General features: G+C 42.6%; 3 protein-coding genes and 1 non-coding gene across 5 annotated transcripts in view; 1 reads left to right on the top strand and 3 right to left on the bottom strand.

Annotated features, from left to right (window-relative positions):
- The window catches only part of clstn3 (calsyntenin 3), a 21,183-nt gene extending 19,343 nt beyond the window's left edge, over nucleotides 1–1,840 (bottom strand). The window contains exons 1-2 of the mRNA XM_031852687.1: nucleotides 1,437–1,840; nucleotides 495–561 (exon numbers count right to left, since the gene is read on the bottom strand). Of these exons, the coding sequence (XP_031708547.1) occupies nucleotides 495–561 (67 nt within the window). The 5' untranslated portion in view covers nucleotides 1,437–1,840. The remainder of the gene's footprint in view (nucleotides 1–494; nucleotides 562–1,436) is intronic.
- A 1,495-nt stretch (nucleotides 1,841–3,335) lies between these two features.
- lpcat3 (lysophosphatidylcholine acyltransferase 3) lies at nucleotides 3,336–14,500 on the bottom strand. 2 transcript variants are annotated; one of them, XM_031852768.1, is made up of 14 exons: nucleotides 14,009–14,500; nucleotides 12,092–12,199; nucleotides 9,887–9,889; nucleotides 9,569–9,675; nucleotides 9,005–9,098; nucleotides 8,728–8,765; nucleotides 7,799–7,977; nucleotides 7,551–7,659; nucleotides 7,350–7,436; nucleotides 6,884–7,047; nucleotides 4,879–5,026; nucleotides 4,409–4,564; nucleotides 3,706–3,836; nucleotides 3,336–3,587 (listed from the first exon to the last, which is right to left on the bottom strand). In XM_031852768.1, the coding sequence occupies exons 1-13, from the start codon at nucleotides 14,091–14,093 to the stop codon at nucleotides 3,717–3,719; spliced, it is 1,398 nt and encodes a 465-aa protein (XP_031708628.1). In that variant the 5' UTR covers nucleotides 14,094–14,500; the 3' UTR covers nucleotides 3,336–3,587; nucleotides 3,706–3,716. The 2 variants fall into 2 exon arrangements, with proteins under 2 accessions (XP_031708628.1, XP_031708629.1); XM_031852769.1 differs by lacking the exon at nucleotides 9,887–9,889 and having other exon boundaries at nucleotides 3,337–3,587; nucleotides 14,009–14,498.
- Nucleotides 14,501–15,096: 596 nt separating this feature from the next.
- LOC116386973 (U7 small nuclear RNA) lies at nucleotides 15,097–15,154 on the bottom strand. Its single transcript, XR_004212990.1, has one exon. It is a non-coding gene; the product is annotated as a U7 small nuclear RNA (small nuclear RNA).
- A 1,908-nt stretch (nucleotides 15,155–17,062) lies between these two features.
- tpi1b (triosephosphate isomerase 1b) lies at nucleotides 17,063–20,524 on the top strand. The gene is made up of 7 exons (XM_031852821.1): nucleotides 17,063–17,301; nucleotides 18,943–19,066; nucleotides 19,541–19,625; nucleotides 19,801–19,933; nucleotides 20,054–20,139; nucleotides 20,230–20,317; nucleotides 20,399–20,524. The coding sequence occupies exons 1-7, from the start codon at nucleotides 17,193–17,195 to the stop codon at nucleotides 20,515–20,517; spliced, it is 744 nt and encodes a 247-aa protein (XP_031708681.1). The 5' UTR covers nucleotides 17,063–17,192; the 3' UTR covers nucleotides 20,518–20,524.
- The last annotated feature ends 718 nt before the right edge of the window (nucleotides 20,525–21,242 follow it).

Below are 21,242 nucleotides of genomic sequence, written 5' to 3'. Positions count from 1 at the left end.
CCCCCCCCCCCCCCTTCTCTCTGACACTCCATCTCTCCTAAATCTCCTCGTGTTCCCTGCATCGCTCTCCTCTACCACCTCCTTCACTGACATTCTCCCTCCTCGCTCTCCGTTTCATTTCGCCTTCCCTCGGCATGATAATCATTGGAACAGTGATGTTGAATCAGAGTCATGGTTATCCATGATGATGAATCTGCTGGAGGAAACAGATTAATCACCTTCTCTCAGAGTCACAGCACTGTGGAAACAGACGCATGCACGCTGGGTCACGAAACACAGAATGTATAAACATGTATGTATGCGAATCTGTTTCTGTCATGAGGAAGCTGATATAATTAATACGCTCATGGGGAGAGAGCAATAAAGGCATCAGGAGCATTTCAAGGTAAAACAGCCATGGCACCTGCACCTTGACAGGTCTGCGTGCTCCCATGCCGATGTCAACCATCATCTCAACACATCACAATCAACAGTCAAAACGATGGCGAACTGACCTTTGTTGCCACTGGCAACCGAAGTCAAGCAAAGGAGGAAGAAGGAGAGGAAATTCATTCTGTCCATCTGAGGAAAGGAAAGGAAAGGAAAAGTAGAAGGGGGCAACAGGGTGGTGGTGGGGGTGGGGGTGGGGGGGGGGTAAATTACATGCATCAATAACAATAACTGATCAGCACTGACAGAGTAACAAGACACAGAGAGAGAGCGAGAGAGAGAGAGAGAGAGAGAGAGAGAGGGACAGATCAGACCTTTCAGGTGCTGTGTTTGTGCATTAAAACACAACTCAGGTGTCATGTATGTAACCTTTACCAGAGACCCAACATGATGAACTCGATTTTGTGCTGCATATTGAGTCAGTATGAATAAACCAATACACCATAATTGCTTCTGTCTTTTCGTCAAAATCAGACTTGCAGAGAAAAGCCATATGGTGAATGCACATATCTGGTCGTGAGTGTGTAGCCTATGTGTGTGTGTGTGTGTGTGTCACTATAACAGGTTTTTCATGTGGCCGTGTGGGTGGGTTCCCATGTTTTAATTGTAGTTTGTTAGGTTAAAACAGTGCAGCTGCTGTCTTGTGGCCACAACTGAAAAATTAGTCCTTTGGGGGGGTTTCATGCTCGCATTGACATAACAAGACAACATTTTTCCACTGCTGCAGTCCTTATAGGCTACAGGACAACATGCTCTGCAGATCACATCCAAAAGAAAGAGGACATATATACCGATGACTCCATCTGTTTCACAGGTTGTTAAGGCTCCACATCCATCCAAGACCAGAGAAACATGCTATGCGACAGTAGTCAGCCGATTTACATCACAGGCTGGTATTGACACACACTACCAGTTTAGGCTGGCCATGTTGAGCGCTCAACCCCTCGAGCCAGGAGAGGAAATGTCGCATACATGAACGTTATAGCTGAAGCAGGATTTGACATTACCGTGGTGAGTTGCGGCGATGCTCCCGGTTGGTGCCCAGCCTCTACGCTCGCAGCATCCGCCTCTCACGCCCCTGCCGCTCGGCTCGGCAATCCCCCCCCCCCCGCCGCGCGCAGGCTGAAAACAGTCCTCCAGGTATAGAGGCAGAGGACACACGGACAGTCTTTACGCAGCAGCTGAAGAAATGACAAGAGTATATATGTCAGCCTGACGTGAGACTCGCGGTGATGAGGTGTAGAGGAAGATGGAGAGACCGATGGATGCCCTTGTTTTTTCGGCTCTACGGAGGGAGAAAAAAAAACGGTGGGAATATTACGCTGTCGTCCCCTCCCTCTCGGCGTTTCTTAACCCGCCCACACTGCGTCCTTCTCCCTCTCCCTCTCCGGCCCCCACCAGCTCGGCACCAGACTGCTGCTCTGGCTGTTTTTTGCTGTTGAACGCACATTGAGAGTGACTCAGACCCCAACACAGCAATTCATCTCATCACGTTTGTTCTCAGCTTTATAGGCTAGCTTGATGGGTGACACCCCACCACAGTGGTTTTTTTTTTTTTAATATGTTTTTTCATACATATTAATCCCCCATTGCTCAAGCTTTCCATCACCAGACTGCAAAATGACGTCATATCACCCCCTTTTGCCCTGTGCTCCGTCAGACACAAAGGCAATGGGGCACACGCACACACAATAACTAGAGTCCTTGCTTGAAATGCAGCATTTTAATGAACATTATAAAATTGTATTTGAAAATCACTCCCAACCCACCCCGAGTCCATCCCAAGTTTTTAATTTGTACATTTGGTAGGAATAAGGCAAAAAAGTAGTCTCTTAACATAGCAATTCACATCAATCAATAATCACCATGTCATGTATAAATATTACTAAAATCTGGGCTGCTGCTACAGTGAGGTTTGTCCCATCCATGTGTGTCAGCGTCAGCAAGAGGACGGCAGCAGCAGCAGTGCTGGGCCTTCCTCCAGCATGCTGTGGATCAGACGACACAGCCCCTCCCTCCCACCCACCCCAAAAAATTGAAATTAAACAAAATAAAGGAGGCATTCCCACAGAAGGATGGGATGCTTCTACTTCCCGCTATGTTTAAATACCACCTGCTGTTATAAACAGAAGAGCAGGCCATAAGTGAAACATATTTTGTTTCCTTTGCTTCGCTTCCAGTTCAAAAAAGAGTTTCCTCCATTCAAAAACAACCCTATTTATGGAGCGTATAGGGTGAACCAAAACGATCAGCTGTCGTGACTGTATGGTTGGGCAGTGCGCAAGTCTCCTTTCACATCTGTGCATTTAAGAGCTGAGGGCCGGGGGCTTGAATCACGTCAGACAGAGGAGTGGAGTAGACTGAACAGAGGGAAAGGAGGAAACATGGTAAGAAAGAAAACAGAAACTCTAAACAAGGAAAGGTAGGAGAACAATGCAAACTATTTCATGATATCTTATCCCAAACCTACAAAATGTTCGTATTCATAAAAGCTGTTAAAACTCCAATCAAACAAATGTACTGTAAAAACATTCATTAATACAAGGCCATTTTGAGATGGGATTAGTGTACAGTGTGTGATTTACAGTGCTTGTATAACCACTGGCAGCCATTTTCAAAAAAACAACCCCCCAATTATTATTATTATAATCAACTCTCTTTTGCAGAAAGTATTTTTGTATTAAAGAAAGTGCCACATACGTCGGCGGTGTGCTTAAACCTCCTGTGAAGTCTGCTGCTGCTAAATGCGGGTGGTAGACACGAGAGAGAGAAATGAAACAAGAAAAACACATCGGAGCCAATGACCGACTCTGAACCCGTGACTGGTGAGTGCAAATCTGTGTCGACAGCATGTAAGTCTCTCAAGCTCTGCAAGTCCAACGTTTCTTCACAGCAAAAAAAAACAAAAAAAAAAAAAAAAAAAAAAAAACAGGAATTCGCCCCTGATTGGCTCACAATTACTCCATGTGGCACAATGGTCATTTCCTGTAAACATTTCTCCAAATGTTTATAAAAACACCCTTCCCATTTAAAACACAAAAATATATAGAAATTTATTTTTACATGGACATATATATATTACTAAAGGCCTTAAAATATTTTCCATTCTGCTCCTTGAAAGTCAGTTCCCTTCAGTGGATATTTAGCCTTTGACGGACCTGGAACGAAACAGATATTTCAACATTACAAACACGTATTCACAGCTTTGTCTCCAACAAAAAACAAAAAACAAAAACAAAAAAAAAAAAAAAGAGAGAACGGCCTGCTCTTGCTTACCATGCCAAGTTTTAATCTTGCTTTGTCTGGCTCCGCTCTTTCTTAGGCACCAGCACCTTACGGATGTATGGAATGATTAAAAAGGTTGCGAGGAAGAATATGTGACCGCAGAAATAGATGGACGAATACACCTACAAAACAAAAAAAAAAAGAAAAAAAAAAAAAGAAAAAAAAAAGGGGGACAAAACAGCCAAGTTAAAATTCTGATTTCATCATCCAAATGTCATGACACCTGGCTGTGTCTCTTTCTCACCTGTCACCACCAGAAAGTGTGCAGCCTTTGTCAGTCACCTGACCCCCACTACTTTCTGCATACCTCCCTCAATCCCCTAACAGGTCACACACGTCCTCACCAGGCCGCGGTGTGCAAACACCAGCCACTTCCCCACTCCCGGTGGACAGATCGTACCAAGTAGCCCAGACTGACGGATCGCTCCACCCATTCCTGTTCCTGAAAACCTGCTTTAAGACGCTCTTCTTGTTGCAGAGTTTTTCTAGAAAACTGCATTTAAGGCCGTGTTCCGGCAAAGCACTGCGATGTCCAAGTGCAAGTGAACGCTCCTGGTAAACTACTTTGCAACATAAACGCCACATTTCAGTTTATTCTGTACACATTGCATGTCTGAATTTGCTTGTCGGTTGCGGTCCATACACTTTTTTTTAAAAGGACATTGTATGCCGTGGTCTCAGAGTTGTGCCTTACCTTGAGCCATTTGTCGTAGGTGAAGAGGCAGAATGGCACAAGGGGGTAGCCCATGAAGAGCCAATGGAGACACTGCTGGACGACATAGATGAGGGGGTAGAGCGTGCTGTTGGCCAGCTTCGACAGCAAGGGACTGTCCCTCACTAGAGCCAGGGCCTGTCACATACAAACACATATTCCATATTAGTTACAGTAATACAATAAAGCAACGGTTATATAGTAAACTAATGCCAAATTGTGACTGTTGTCAATATCTAATTACAAGTAGCAGTGAGGTGTGTTTGATCAATGCTATTTAATGACAGGAGACGGTCTCTTGTGAAAACGTTAAACAATTGGTTTATATAAACACAGACAAAGTGCAACGCAAGCGTTTACTGAGAGAATAAGCATAATGTAGATGCCCAGATGGATTGTGCTTCCTGCACACAACGCTAATTATCTTTAGGTTACCCGTCCTCACATCCTACCTGTCTCTCTACAGTGATGATGAAGAACTCCATGGAGAAGCAGAGGATGTATCCAGAGTGAAGACCATGCCAAAAAGTCAGAAAGAGGAGTGTGGTCACATGAGACAGGGACTTATTGCCCAGGAACTTCAACCGCTTGAAGACATGTCTGAAAAAAGAAGAGAAAAAAAAAAAAAACAAGTCAAGAGTTTTGGATCGCTTCTTTTTTTACTAAAAATCTGGATACGGGCCGTCAGATAATCGTAATGCAACCGCTATCACTGCCTACATGCAAGCACTCACTCACCTGGGAGCTCTTGTTGCATAGCAACTGATGTTATATTAAAACATTTCCACAACTTTACATCCTCTTCAAGGGTACTCATCAATTCAATGCTGGCCCAGACTCTGTTACAATATCTTACAGAAGTGCAGACACACACACACACACACACACGCACACACACACAGGACTTTCAATATGGTGTTTTCTTTCCCTCACAGTGCACCGGTGACAGGCTGACATATTAGCTGTAGAGACAGATAAATAAGTACATGAAGCACTACCGCATAAAAGCCTCGCTAATGGCCTCTAAGCTATCAGTATGCGCCACACCTTTCCAACGTCAGAATAAGAAGGATCATTGTTGTGTTCCTCTTGCAGGTTTTGATCTTCCCTCTCAAGCTCCCGTTTTCATGCTTCAAACACTTTATGACAATGTTGGCGTGTACAACGGACACTTTGTCTTTGATTCATGATTTGTATCTCGCCCATCTTTAGGACAGACGACTTTCCACCCCACCTTTGAAATGTGGCCATTTGGAACGGCTGTAAACGGTATTCCAGACAGCATTTAAGAAGACTAGCTTGTGTGAAGCATCCTGACCCCTCAAGGAGCTTCTGAATATCAAACATCCTCCTCATACTAATTAGTCGTGCCTCACACTGGCTTCTTCTCTACTGTATGTCGTCTAATGGACAGAACTAACAAAATCCCAGAACGTTATGGAAATCTAGCACTAAACAGGCAGTACATTGTGGCAACTTACTGGACTACAGTGTCTGATAAAACACTGACTAAGTACAGACGGTGATATTTAGCATCCTCGCCATGAGCTCTGCAACTCCCGTGTCTCGCAACTCCCGTGTCTCACAACCCACCGTCTCACATGGCAAATCATTAATGTCATCTATTTATAGCTTATGTTATTCTTATCCATAGCCCTTTCGTATCGTGTATTATAACAGGGTAGTTTGTATTAACATGCTTCGGCAACATCGTATTGCATGGAATCTTGCCAATAAAGCCACTCAAATTGATTTAAATGCATCTACTGTATATAACTACTGCAGAGAAGGAAGGCTTGACAAATACAATATCAGAAATTAATCCATTTAATACTAAAATACTCACGAAGTGGTGCATATGTGAATATAAATAGACTTTTCTTTGTGGGTCAAACAATGAGTATTTTTAGTGTCATGTCTGTATTTTATCCATCAGTGGCATGAAAGTTGCTCATCAACCAGCTATATAATACAAAGTGAAGTTCTCATAGCTTATTAGTTACTTTTAGAGAGAATTTGTAATTCCATTTTAGAAAGATGTAACGGTCCCTCCCCTACTCTCTGTGCATGATGCAGTAAGCCAAGGTAACTTAGGTATCCAACTGAATGATGTTATGAACTATATGTCCAATAAATTGCTGTGCTCACTGTGGTTAAATGATGTCACATGTTTAAAAGTTTTTATGCTCGAGGCTCCTGCTGAAAATCGGCAAACCCTCCTAGGATGTTGGCTCCCTCCCTGCGAGGATTCCTCTGGTGTTAAAACAAACTGTGAAGAGAGGCCCTGGCATGTGATACTACGCCAATCCTTCTCCATAAAGCGTTGCTTTATAAGCATATGTGATTGAAAAGGCATCCCCTCTACTTCACCATTATCATCTTGGTAAATATTTAACTTTTACAGCTTGGCTTTTAAATACAAGCTCGAGAGCGTCAGATTTCAGGCTCTGCACTCACCTGGCAGCCCACGCGTTCGTGTTGATGTTGAAGGAGGAGATGGTTCCTCCAAAAAGTGGCGTGGTTTCAAAGCGCCACACCTTCATATTGGCACAGGCGTCCCACTTGTGCTCACCATCCACTACGCCATTGTAGCCTAGTCCAGATAATATACACACGCCTTCCTGTAACACACGAGAAAAAACACTTTCATCATTTGCTGTAAGATCGCACCATGAAGCAGGAAACTCTTAGAAACTGTACCTGGTATTTTGGGATGGTTAGGGTGTGACATGAAAATAATCCATTAGTATATGCAGACGTGTGTAAAGGGTGTGGTTTGACTGTTAATGCTCAAACAGAAAGTGTCACGCTAGGTGCTGTGTGTGAATACAACTTCAAACAAATGGTGTATTTCAACAAGCAAATCCATAGGCTGTTGCAAACACATTTCACGCACATACCAGCAGATCAAGAGGTTACTTACCGCTATTACCCAACAGCTGACATATTTATACAAGACGACTTTAGCCCAAAGCAACATAAACACACAGCGATACCAGAAGGGCTGAGCCTGTGGGAAGGACATCGTTTGACACGTTAGACACACTCCGACTCGCCTTACATTGGAAAAACTTGAAAAAGCATACACAGCGATTATTATTTTTGAACATTTTGTCGTTCTCACATCATACTCATCTGTTAGGAAGTAGCTGTCCGGGTAATAGGGACTAAATATTGCATATATCACCAGGCAGAGAAAACCCAGAGCAAACCTCTTCATAGCCGGTGCAACACTGTAAGAGAAGGAAACAAGGAGACGATGGGAGAGAGGAAGGTGATAATATTAACCGCAGGGCTGCGACACTGCACAGCTGGCGTGATTTTCTTTCGGCTCTTTTCTTTTCATCACTCATCATTTTCTTGCTCTTTTACCTGTTCGGAGGCTTTCCAGGGCAGTCGCTGAGCTCCCCTGCCACCAACTTCTGGTAGCTGCGTAGTGTAAACTGGGGCCCCACCAAGAAGCCTCCATAGAAGTAGGAAAAGCCGCACACCTCCAGCAGGGAGGGCACAGACGGTAGGGCCGCAATCCTCTGCTCTGAACTCAGCTCAGACTGGAGTTGAAGGATGAGAGGAGAAAAGGATGATGAAAAAATAAGAGCGAAGAAGAGCGATATGAAAGGGGGATGAAGGGGGTGGAGGAAGAGAACAGAAAAGTACTTTCAAAAGCACGTTGACACAGGATGCATCAATGATAATATAGACCGACAAACTCAACATCTGTAAACTGCATACGGAAAAGTGAGAATATTAACCAGATGAGCTAATTTACACTTTCCCATATGAATAATAGCAATCAGATATTATTCTGAGTGTGTTTGAGCTGTTTTATCATTAGTGTGATATTTTTTTGTGAATTGGACCTTGAGACCGGGCAGAGAGCAGTTGTAAATTATGTCCAATTCATGGTATCAGTGGCCTGAACTCCGTGCTTTGTGAATACGCCGCTGATGTAAATGTCACTCTTCTCATCTGGTCTTCGTTGGTGCCATTGCTCTTCTTAAGGACCCCACATTTACATATGGATTACTCAGGTAACTTGTTTGCATTAGTAACGGACCGTGCCAGTTTCTTGCTTAGCATTTGCACATCGTGATCATCTACTCGTTTGTGGTGAGAACCATCAATATTCTTTCCATCAGAAAACTCATCTACCTTTCTTTCACACATGACGGAACATTAAAAAAAAGACACTTACAGGAACTAACAGAGAGGAGCAAAACAAACAACATTCCAAGACAGACACCATCAACATGTTAACGAATGATCAAGCAGGCAAAAGCAAGAGAGAACAACCAACTCACTGGTTCCTTCCCGCCGTCATAGTAATCAAATGACAAACCTGTAATCAGAAAATGCAACTGGTGTCAGAAACTATGTTAGGGTGACTAATGCTGTCATGATCATTTAAAATGAACACTGTTAAGCATGCAAAGGCCAGGTCAGCAGTTTATCAGCGTGTTAATCGATTACTAAAGTAAAAGGGAGCGATTGCAACAGGAAGACATCAAATGAGGGAAACATTTGTTTTTATGAAACAAATTGAGTTTGTCAAGCAGAGGAGCGCTGTAGTTAACTCACCAACAAGTTTGAGTGTGAGGACACAGTGAGGCATGGTCCACTTGATGTCATACTCCCCTGTCGCTGTGAAGTAATAGCCTGCCAGCAGGTAAACCTACGGAAAGAGAACGAGAAGCCAGAGACAGTTAGCAAACCTCTGCATTATCCGACACCTCCACGCAGATGTTTATTACAGTTCTACGTGACAGAGAAAGAACGAAAAAAAAAAACGAATCACAGGAAGTGTGGCGTCAAAAACAAAACATGACGCGAGCACATTTTTGTGTAACATTTCCTAGAGTTCTTAGATAAATGCTCCAACACTCCTGCAGGCAGCATGTGACTACATCTTACAGTTATTGGTGATAGTGGCCCTTTTAATACACGGGTCAATCAGTGCGTAGGCATTAACGAGCAAATTAAAGGGAAATCACATAATGCAGAAATTCAACATTACACTGTGCAGACAAAATAATGGGCAGTACCTGAGCCATTGCGGTAAAAGTCTGACAGTGGACGAAAGGATGCATGGAACAGGGGAGAAGACAGAAAATAAAAACTAAAAACAACACCGGGACACCTCACCAGTTGAAAGGTAAAGCTGCTCAGGACAGTTGTTACCGTCCTTCCCATGAGCCTCAGCATCAGGAATTGGACAAGGACGCATACTGCAGAGTGATAGATCTCAAAGCCTAGGAGAGACACAGACGGACGGGGGGGGGGGAGTCAGTCAAGTGTGACCTGTAGGGCTGGACATGAAAACAGCATTTATTTCCTCCTTAGTTCAGTATTGGCAGAGAGGGAGACAGAACAACGAGGCACATCCACAACATAGTGTGGATCGCTCTCAAAGAGGGTCGGGAGGAAAAAGCATTCCATGAGGAAAAAAGAGAAGCAACAGACCTGCTGTAAAATCCAAGTGCAGCCACAACAGAACAAAGACAAGAGAGAGAGAGATTGATGTTAGCAGTTGGTGTTTACTCCAGTCACTCATCCATTCAGTCATCCCATCTGGAGCAGCATGTGCCAACATTGTTATCGCTTTGGTCATTTCGAAAAATATAGGTTTTGATAATCAGTCATTTTTATGCAAAACATTCAGTGGTTCCAGCTTCTCAAATGTAAAGACTTGCAGGTTTTCTTAGTCCTTAGCAACTAATGAGAATTTACAGTGTCACTTAGACAATAATTGGCAGGTTGATTGATTACTAAAACAGTGAGACTTGCCTGTTATTTACCACAGCCCAAGGAAATCTATTGTACCACCATGTTGTATTCTACAAGCATTAAACATTCACATTTGAGAAGCAGGAACAAGCAAATGTTTGGCATTTTTGCTGAGAAAATGAATAAAACAAGTTCTCAAATCATCATAAAAGTTGAAAAGCTAATTTTCTGATGATTGATTCTTTAGGTTATCTTTGCAGCTCTAAATGTAATATATTTGGGTTTTGTACTGTCGGTTAGACAAAACAACCTGAAAACTGCAAAAAAATATAATTTATATTTTTTTAAATTTTATAGATCAAACATGAGAAATTAATCAGCAGTTGTTACTTGCAGCCCTGTACTGTATGTACTGTATATTGCATATCAAAACTTGAATTTGCTGGTGTATTCTATTAGAAACCTGGGTGTGACCCTGGATGACTAACTGGCATTCTCAGCAAACATTGCATCGGTTACACGCTCCTGCAGAATCCGGCTCTACAACATCAGGAGGATTCGCCCCATCCTCACTGATGAGACGGCGCATGTGCTAATCCAGGCTCTTGTCATCTCCCGCCTGGACTACTGCAACTCACTACTTGCCGGAGCCCCGGCGTCGGCCATCAGACCTCTGGAGCTTGTCCAGAAAGCTGCAGCTCGCCTGGTGTTCAATTGCCCCAAGTTCTCCCACACAACTTCCCTTCTCCGGTCTCTACACTGGCTCCCTGTAAGAGCTCGCATCCAGTTTAAGACTCTGGTGCTAGCCTACAGGGCAGTGAAAGGAACAGCTCCTTCCTATCTCCAGGCCATGGTCAAGCCCTACACCCACACCCGGCCACTTTGCTCTGCTGCCTCGGGGCGATTGGTTTCCCCGTCGCTCAGAGGTCCCTACGGCCGATCGACCTGGTCGCGGCTGTTTTCTGTCCTGGCCCCACAGTGGTGGAATGGACTCCCCACTGACATCAGGACAGCGGAGTCAGTGCCCATCTTTCGGCGCAGGCTAAAAACTCACCTCTTCAAGAAGGCCTACCCTTAGACTTCTACTTAGCACTTACTTTGCATCTATTGTATTCATACTAGCTTATTGCACTTATTGTATTCATATTAGTTTGTGGCACTTATTGCATTTGTTTGTTTCTGCACTGTACGTTGGCTCTGGTTTATGTTCTTAGATGCTTGTTTGAAGAAAGGACATGCACTTATGACTTCTGGTGACTAGTTGTTCGAAAACCGATGTTGAATACACTTATTGTAAGTCGCTTTGGATATAAGCATCTGCTAAATGACTGTAATGTAATATTAAATAGCACCACATTTGCTTCCCCTTCAACCCAGAAATGAGTCAACAATAGTGGATGATTCATCCACATGAAAGGTCAATGTTCAAACTAAGAAACAAAAGTGCTTTCTGTTTAAGTGCAGTGCTTCTTCTGGAGGTTACCTTAAAAACAAGTTCCAAAGATGATGAACATAATGTTTATATGAAGGTACGATCATAGAATGCTGGCGACAATTTCTAAGCCTATTGCATCGAACATATTGGACCTTTATCCAATGATAATCGACCAGTGTAATTCAAAAGAAAGTTATCTAAAATCTTGTCCTTAATATCTTATGCAAGTACGTGTGCAAAGCGTTTAAGTGCGCCGCGCTGCTGGTTGTTGGACCGCTTTCTTTAACACGGGGGTCTCAGATTCATTGGTCTCCAGCAGTGTCATGGAGCAGTTATCTAATTATCTAGCGCCATCAAAGGCCGGCAAGATGACAAGTGCCAACAAGTTAACAATGCAGAATTCAACAAATGCTTTCGGAGGATGAAAATACATTCAAACTTTGTTTGTTAGACCTGAAGGACACAATTTCGGTACGTTACAGTGAACTGAACTCTCTCTATCTCACCAAAGTTGAACGCTGCTAGAGCCAGTCCAGAGAAAGTGTGGAACAAGTGCACAACTGTGGCCGGCTGGTAGAACAAGAAACGTCGGTACACCAGAGCACAGGGATAACCTGCAGGACAGAGAAGAAAAAATGTTAATAAAGTATGAGTCTTCATATCAGCTCAGTGAGGCATTGTTGACACCCCCAGATATCAAGGACACTGACCTTGTGGTATAAACACATGGTGCACACACACACAAGTACGTACCATTGGTACGCTTGTGTAGTGTGTGTTGCTACAAATCTGGCATCTCAAGGAGAAAGACAGGACAAACACTCAGCAGTTCAGTTGGACTCGTTCTTGATCACATTGGACTCATTGATATTTAGATACTGATGTAAACATGTTTCTTTAAACTGCTCCATTAAAAATTGAGACGACCAATTCCCTGAACCTTCGTCCTTCCCGGGACTATCTAAAGCTCCATAATGAGTGGATATCAAGGCCCTGCAGCAGATTAGATTCAGCTTAATATAAACAGGTTCTCCATTAGATCTGTAACGTAAAGAAACATTCAAGTAAGAAGTCTCCTTCTGCCTTTACTGGGTTACTTTAAAAGTCATTTTCTATATTTCTGAATGAATTGGTCTCACTAATAAGTATTGTTGGTGAGACCAAAGCCTGATATAGTTTATTCCTCTTTGCCCAACCACTAAACACACTATTGCACTAGAAGTTGACATGTTCCTTCATGATGATGAAAATGGGCACTGTGTTTTATTTTGAGTGCTGCCATTAACATTCACTGGTGCATATTAACACTAGTGTATGGAGCCGCTGTAGGGCATTCATCAACTGAATCAGGTGTGCACAGTCTTGCAAGACACAGCTACATGTAGTTACTACATGGCCACAAAATTATGCAAGACGCATTGAGTAACAGTGGCATGAAAAAGCATGCAACAGTTTTTCTGGCAGACTAAAGCCTGATCTGAGGGTCACGTTCAGCCTATCGCATTGTTGGTGTGAGGCAACACGAGAGAGAAAAACAGACGTGTCCATGTGTCAGACCAAAGTTCAGTGAGGACAGCATGAAGGACGCCCTCCCCCCCGCCCATCCACACAAAGACACATACCCATGCCATTCAGACCCAGTAGTCCTAAAGTAGCACCATGTTTTACAAGCTACAATCAAACACCCTAACCCACAAAAAGTGCATTCTGGCCTTGTTAGACAAATTTAAGCCCCTCAGAGTCTGTGTCCCCTCTACTCAACTGAGTGGAAAAAATGGGAGTTTAAAGGGGGGGGGGTATATTTTGGCAGTCTGTGCTCATTTTCTATGTCAAATCATTTCCCTCCCCCAACAACATTGGCACTATCCTCTTCACCAACGCCGGTCTCATACAAACATGATAATCCAACAGACAATGTCATGTTGGTGGTCTGCTTTGTGTAGCCGTCAAGCTACCTTGAACCCACTTACTAGTGAGTTAGCTAGTCCAACAGAAGGACATTTATAAGGAGAGGAGATTCCGACGGTTGGCATTTAATGACACGACACCAAACGCTACACCACACACGGGCACCCTCAGTCCATTTGTCAACAGCCACAAGTTAACTGATGGTGCAGCAACTTAGCCGTCGGTTGATGGTGTTTTGAAGGAAACGTTGTCTTCTTTAACGTTTCAGGGTGTACGACTTACCGTGAGTGGATTCTCGGGACACGTATTAAGCTAACGTTGCGTGAATTAACACGGTAGGAGACCAACACAACTGGTTTGAAGCCTGTAGCTATGTCTCACAGTGAGAACCTAACTGAGCGTTGTGTTAGCGGTGCGTGTCTCTCCGTTAACAGTTACACCGGAGCACTTAAAACCTGTCACCGGGATTAACGTCATGTCGGCTAGCTACCGGAACGACGTGAGGTGAAACTCACCGATTAAAATAGATAGAAGTAGTCGAACAGCTGGCTCCGGGGATCCTAAGGACTCCGACAGATTCTCCAGCAAGGGAGCCGCCATCTTGCTTGTGGGCGGAAACGTCTCTTCGCGACGGTTCAGTGAACTCTACTGACTCACGGCAGACATTGACGCGCACACACACTCCCGTGTTTTAAAGGCCGTTGGACGGTTCAACCTCCTTCAAAGTTAGACCTGTGATTCTCCTCCCACTTCTCCTCCCCTCCGGTCTATCTTTACGGTTTTTGGAGGCTTAGCTCTGATCGTGGCAACTACCTTTTTCACCCATGTGAAGTCTGCTGTTTTTATAAGCTCAAAACGTCCCAGGGTGGGCCTGGGTCTATCTTTACCACACCTCTCTGGGTACCATGTTCACTAAAGATTGGACTAGTGGGCTGAGAATGATACAAGTGAAGCAAACCAGTAAACTAGTGCAGAGAAGATTAAGCAGATTAACTCATAATAGTGTCAGTGGGCCCTCTTGTGACGACTCGCAGGAACCACATTAACTAAAGGTCCACTACAGACATGCAAAATACTAATCTAATGATTTGTTTACCACAATAAGTGCAGTTACACATCATTGAAATTTGATTCTCATCGCAACACCATACATATGCAAATTGTTTAAATTACATAAATAAAGTTTAACCACTGGACACAAGATCCCACGTCACTGAAAAATCAAGTATATATACTGTATATACTGTTGTAAACGGTATCGATCATGAAAATATAATCAGGTTATAACGGTAGATATCAGTGTAGTTAATGTTAAATATAGATATTTATGAACACTATCAGATCTGAAGTAAAAGTAGTGTTACGGTATTGTCAAAAGTATATTGTACAAAAGTATAAATTGCTATTTTGTGGATGAATATGTTGAATAAAGCATAGTCACAAGTTCTGATGGGTTATAACATGTTAATATCTTAGAAACGAGATAACTGGCTTGAGCTAAATTCAATCACATATGATTGTTTCTATTAAAAAAAGCACAATGTAAAGACGTACTTGTTTGCGTTTCTACTGGTAGTCAACGACTTTTTTTTCCACATTATAGGTGGGCTTCTCATTAAGAGAAACCTGCTAGACAAATATCTAAAGAGCAAATAGAATCCTGCCGTTCAACTAGGAGGCTGGCAGTACTTGTACACTACATACATGCCCTATCTCTACGGTGTCATGTCGGAGACACTCACGGAGAAACAAATTAACAACAATAACAACAAAGCACGAGTATATTATTACGACAAAACATCGCCTCAAACTCCTGAAAATTCAACTTTATACGCGTAAGAACCGTATTGTTTACGGCAGTGCAGGCTGGGTATGCAAAACAGGGTTGTAAATCCACCAATCAGAGAGCTTCAAATGGTGGCCTCTGGCCAGGACGCACAAAGGATTGTGGGACTTTTGTCGTCTCAGCCAATCAAACGGTGGATCGTCATAGCTTGTGCCTCAGATCACACCGTTACCGTATATCATGTTTGTGACGAACGTGGTCAATGTTGCTGTTTTTGTTGTTAGCATTGCAATAAAATAAATGAATGTCGACGAGTCTAAATGGTTTATATTACAGATATTACATCCGCATTTATACTTTTATATTTTATAAGATTAGCTTGGCTTTGATTAATAATAATTTCCTTCAAAGTAAATGTAATATGCCTGATTGTACAGAGGTATTTTAATAAGTTGGATTGGGTTCTCATTTTTGCACAAGTAAAATAAAGAGGTTGTGGTTAAAGATCCTTTACTGAAGTAAAGTCACTCGCCACTTTCAAAACTGCACTTAAAATTGACCTATTTAAATCTGCTTTTAACCTGTGATACTAGTTGTGTATGCTTTTGTTTTGTCTATTACTGTTATAATGTAATCTCTCAGCCTTGTTTGTAATGTTATACATTTTATTGTTTCATGTCTTTACCATGTAAAGTACCTTTGAGTAATTTTTAAAGCACTATACAAATAAAATGTATTATTATTATTGGTAGAATAGATATCCGCACACTAAAATCTATGCAGAGAACACTATATTTTTAGCTTTCGGTCTAAAGGACTTTCATCAGAGCATACGTGGTTCGGCTGGAATGGCAGGTGTAGAAACAAACAAATCACATCCCTATCACTGTATGCAGTACACCTGTGCTCACCTGTGGTAGAGGCCCCGCCTCCTGTTACCTACAGCTTTAAAGTGCTGAATGTAGTATTGAGAGGTTAACTAGTGGATGCCACACTTACACAACACAAAAAGAGGGGTGGAGTACAGTGTATACAGACAAAAACTTCTAAACTACTTCCAGCACCTTATCCTGCATTATCATTATTATTAAAAAGTAATTATTATAGAATATTGGATACATGTAAGTGTATTTTAACATTGTATGTGGAGGCAATCTTAGATACTTTGTATACTACTGGCTAGATTAGTATTGCATATCATATGCTTTCTAATGTAATCAGTAACTAGTATAAGTGTAAAATAAATGCAGCTGAGTATAACATACAATATTTCCCTCTGGAATGTAATGGAGTAAAAGTATGAAGTAGAATAAAATGGATATACTCAAGTGCAGTACAAGTATGAAAAAGTCGACTTAAGTACTGTATTTGAGTATTATGTACTCAAATACTGTATTTCAGTACATGTACTAAAATACTATACTTAAGTACAACTTTTTCATACTTGTACTGCACTTGAGTATATCCATTTTATGCTACTTCATACTTTTACTCCATTACATTTCAGAGGGAGATATTGTATGTTATACTCAGCTGCATTTATTTTACACTTAAAGTTACCAGTTACTGCTTACCTGTATATGTACTCAAATACAGGTATTTGGCATTTAGGCCTGCCTAACTCTAACCCCCGTGACAGTTAGTCCTTGTATGGGAAAGTTGTACACAGAGCACTTGAACGCAGCATGACTGTTGCTCTTCCCCTTCCTCCTCAAATGGAGAGACGCGTTCACGGGCGTGCCTCCATAAACCAATGGAGCTGACAGAGAGGAGGGGTTAACTCTTCCACGTTCATAAATACTCTGAGCTTCTTTTTCACGTCCGCTCTCTTACCCCGGAGAAGATAGACCACGGTACACTGTTGCTAGCAGTTTAATTCTCGGTAAACACCCCCTTAAAAATAAATCGCAATCATGAGCAGGAAATTCTTCGTCGGTGGAAACTGGAAGCTGAACGGCGACAAGAAAAGCCTCGGCGAGCTCGCGCAGACCATGAACGCAGCCAAGGTGGACCCCAATGTCGGTATGTGCAGGTTTGACAGCCGTGACACCAAATTCCATTTTTTTATAATACATTTATAATTGTAGCCACTTGTTTTCTGACTAACGTCACCAAATCCCCAGTTACAATGGCTACATGTTTGTGTCTTTTCCTCATTTAAATGTCACAACTGAATCACTCCCGACTCAAAATGGCTCGGCCATTCAATAATTCAATGACACCATTAACATCACAGACACACATCTGCCTAATGTTATGACCTTTTTTTTTAAGTTGCATTCAGTGTAATCTCTGTATATTTATTCACAGATATTTATCTGAATATTTATTCAGACAGAAATGTATACAATGGCGGATGTTCGGATGGGATTTGCAGTAATGTTGGTGGTGGGGGTGTGTGCGTTTGCAGCGGCACGTAGTCCAGCAGACGGATCTGCCTTGGCTGTGAGAGTGCATGGTGCATTCAAGTGACTGCTCGCTGATGATGTCGCTCGTCTTTCATCTGCAAACCGATGAGAATACAGTAGCCTATTGTGAGCTACGCTTTTCATGTTTAGGCAGTTTATCTCTTCGATTTTTCCTGCATGCCCTGAAGTAGACATTCCTCAAGATTTTTCATTCCGTGCATTATACTCTGCTAGAAATTAAAACAACCCTTAGACGTTGGCTTTGTCGAGGCCTGTTTCCACTGTCACAGAGCCAGTGGTGCGCCTCCTGCAAAGTTGGGTGTTCTGCAACTGTAACGTTGTGTGCTATCACTCTATTCAGGCTACCACGGTTCGGACTGTCCTTGGACCTTGCTCCATTAATGAATCCACTGTTTCAGCACCAGAGAGGGAAACTCGAGCAGACTTTTCCCACTGGCTTCTCTTTAAAGTCAAAGTTCAGCTGTTTCCTTCCCCCAGACAGATTTTCTTCACATGTTTGATATTTAAACTCTGGTTCTTTCCTCTGACCTCTGCAGAATGCGGCCATGTAGGCGACCTTTAGGAGGCTGAACTCTGACCTTTTAATGCAGAGAGATCCAGCCATGGCTGTGGAGAAATGACCTTTACCAAACCAATAATAACGGGTTTAATATAGACTCTGCTCACCCTTAAAGATATAGTTTCATTTTGAATGTCAGTGTGTTGACTTTACTGCACTCTGATTGACTCATGCAGACTGTGCTGCTGTTGAATTTGGTCCAATCATGTTTGCACAAGAGGGCAAATATTTTGTTTGTATCGACATTATCAGATTTTAAAAGTTACACCATTTATTGTGAGGGTTTCATGATGCACTTTTGCATTTGAGTAGCTGTAGTAGTACACAAGTATATTGATGGAGCTTATGGAGTAAGCTTTTAACAGCATGTGAAAGCACTAATAACTTGAGATTTAGGCTCAGTGGTAGCAGGTAGTCCTTTAATCACAGGGCTGGCGGTTCGTATGTATTTACCTGTATATGAGAAGTGTAATAAAGTTAAAGTATCTTTCAGCAAGAACTGGAATCTCCCTCGTATGTGTAGTTAATATCTTCTAACTAACCAAAAGTAAATCCCAAACTACTACTATCGCATCATTGACATCAAGGAAGTTGGTCTAAAATGTCTCGATGTTTTGGTTTTAGGAGTAACTCTCTGCTTAACCGAAGCATTGTTTTCTTCTTCTGCGCTCACAGAGGTAGTGTGCGGTGCTCCTTCAATCTACCTGGACTTCACCAGGACCAAGCTGGACGCCAAGTTTGGGGTTGCTGCTCAGAACTGCTACAAAGTTGCCAAGGGTGCCTTCACTGGGGAGATCAGGTACGCCATGTGTCCGTCAGAGGACAATAACCTGCAGATCAGAATCGGGAATACTTAACTGATCCCTGGGGGGGAAATTGGAATGTATGTATGTATGTATGTATAAAGAAATAATAGAATATCTAAATGTAAATTATAAACATAATGCTACAATAAATAATGCAGAAAATATAAGTAAGAAATGCATGAAATATGTACATTAAACACACAATATTCAACCACAGTGTAAATAAGCGGGATCTATTAAGTGTGTTAAATAGAAGATGTATTAATAAAAAGTATTTCTTGAAATGTACGGCATAAAGATGGATGGATGAAACTACTTCATCACACACTTCATACAAAATCCTCTGGGTTGTTAGGTTTGATCACTAATATAAAATCTTGTTGATGTTTCTTATCACTGTAATGAAACAGTTTTTAGATGGAGGATTTGATTATTTAGTGTTTTATTGTATAAATTTCTGTCTTCAGCCCTGCGATGATCAAGGACTGTGGAGTGAACTGGGTGATCCTGGGACACTCTGAGCGGCGCCACGTCTTCGGTGAGAGTGACGAGGTAATTCTGGAAGACTTTGTCTTCTTCTACTATCACCAGCTTTATTGTCTAATGATGCTCAGTGCTAAATGGGGGGGGGGGGGGAAGGGAAGTCTCATCGATTAGGTCCGATGCACAAAAAAAACACATTTCTCCTGTGTACACTCTGTGATCAGATGCTTGTGTTTTGTGTTAGCTCATTGGTCAGAAGACCGCCCACGCTCTGGAGAGCGGTCTCTGTGTGATCGCCTGCATCGGCGAGAAGCTGGATGAGAGAGAGGGCGGCATCACCGAGAAGGTTGTCTTTGCTCAGACCAAAGTCATCGCAGGTACGCACCAGGGAGTGTAAATGTTGTAACGCACAAGTTTGTGCAAGCTAGAGTGTGGTGGAAATTCAGAGAATTTGAGAAATAGAAATTCAAGTCTTATCACACGTCTCTCTCTCGCAGACAATGTTAAGGACTGGAGCAAGGTCGTGCTTGCTTATGAGCCTGTGTGGGCCATTGGCACCGGCAAGACTGCGTCCCCGCAGCAGGTAAATATACAAGTAACCACTGAAAACGATTACCGCAATTTCTTCACATGACTCGTCATAATGTGCCCGTTTTCCCGCACGATGTCTCAGGCTCAGGAAGTTCATGAGAAACTGAGGGGGTGGATGAAGACCAACGTGTCTGAGGCTGTGGCCAACTCCGTGAGGATCATCTATGGAGGTCAGTCAGTGCAACGAGATTGGTGCCTGTCGTCATGTTCTTCTTTTTGATTTCCCCAGATGACTCTATTCTTCTTCTCAGGCTCTGTGACCGGCGCTACCTGCAAAGAACTTGCCTCCCAAAAGGACGTTGACGGGTTCCTTGTCGGCGGAGCCTCTCTCAAGCCAGAGTTTGTCGAAATCATCAACGCCAAGGCATAAAAAAAAATTTAAAAAAAAAACGTCCAGATCAGAGGCCAACTCTATTCAGACTATTCAGTTCCATCATCCTTCACTCTCAGCACTTGGTCCTCTTCCCCTTTTTATTTTCAAAAGTATTTGTGTAATGATGTCGTTCCCTCCTTTTCTTTTTTGTTTTGAAATGTATTTCGTCATGAAGAGAAAGACGGGTTGACACGTGCACTGTACCGCACTGAAAAGAGTTAAGTCCACTGAGAATAGTCTGTGTGCAAACTAACTTCCACACCAAGTGCTCAAGCTAGAAAGACTTACAATTACACCCTGAGGTGGACGGCCAGTCCGCGCCTTTACTTGAAGAGTTTACCAAATTTTATTGCGTAAACAGTGTCACGGCTCTCTTGTCAATCAGTTGTATTTGTCTTTTAATATCTACGTCTCTTTTGTGTAATAATGATGATCTGTGGCTTTTACCTCCCTGTAGACGTGCATGATCCTCTCGATCGTTGGCTGGTGTTGCCAAGCGGAGAGCCTCCATTTCATGTTAAATCATATTGTGTCATGGCCGATGGGTGCAAGGCTGTAAGGAAACATTATAATAAACCGTTTAGAGACTGTTTCAGTGTGTTGGATTGTTTTTTTTTTTGTGTGTGTGTGTGTGTGTGTGTGTGTGTGTGTGTGTGTGTGTGTGTGTGTGTGTGTGTGTGTGTGTGTGTGTGTGTGTGTGTGTGTGTGTGTGTGTGTGTGTG

The sequence above is a fragment of the Anarrhichthys ocellatus genome, unplaced genomic scaffold (genome assembly GCF_004355925.1).
Source record: "Anarrhichthys ocellatus isolate YVR2014 unplaced genomic scaffold, GSC_Weel_1.0 scaffold13, whole genome shotgun sequence".
NCBI classification, from domain to species: domain Eukaryota; kingdom Metazoa; phylum Chordata; class Actinopteri; order Perciformes; family Anarhichadidae; genus Anarrhichthys; species Anarrhichthys ocellatus.
Note: the sequence above shows the minus strand (reverse complement) of the source record. Positions and strands in the feature narration are given on the sequence as shown.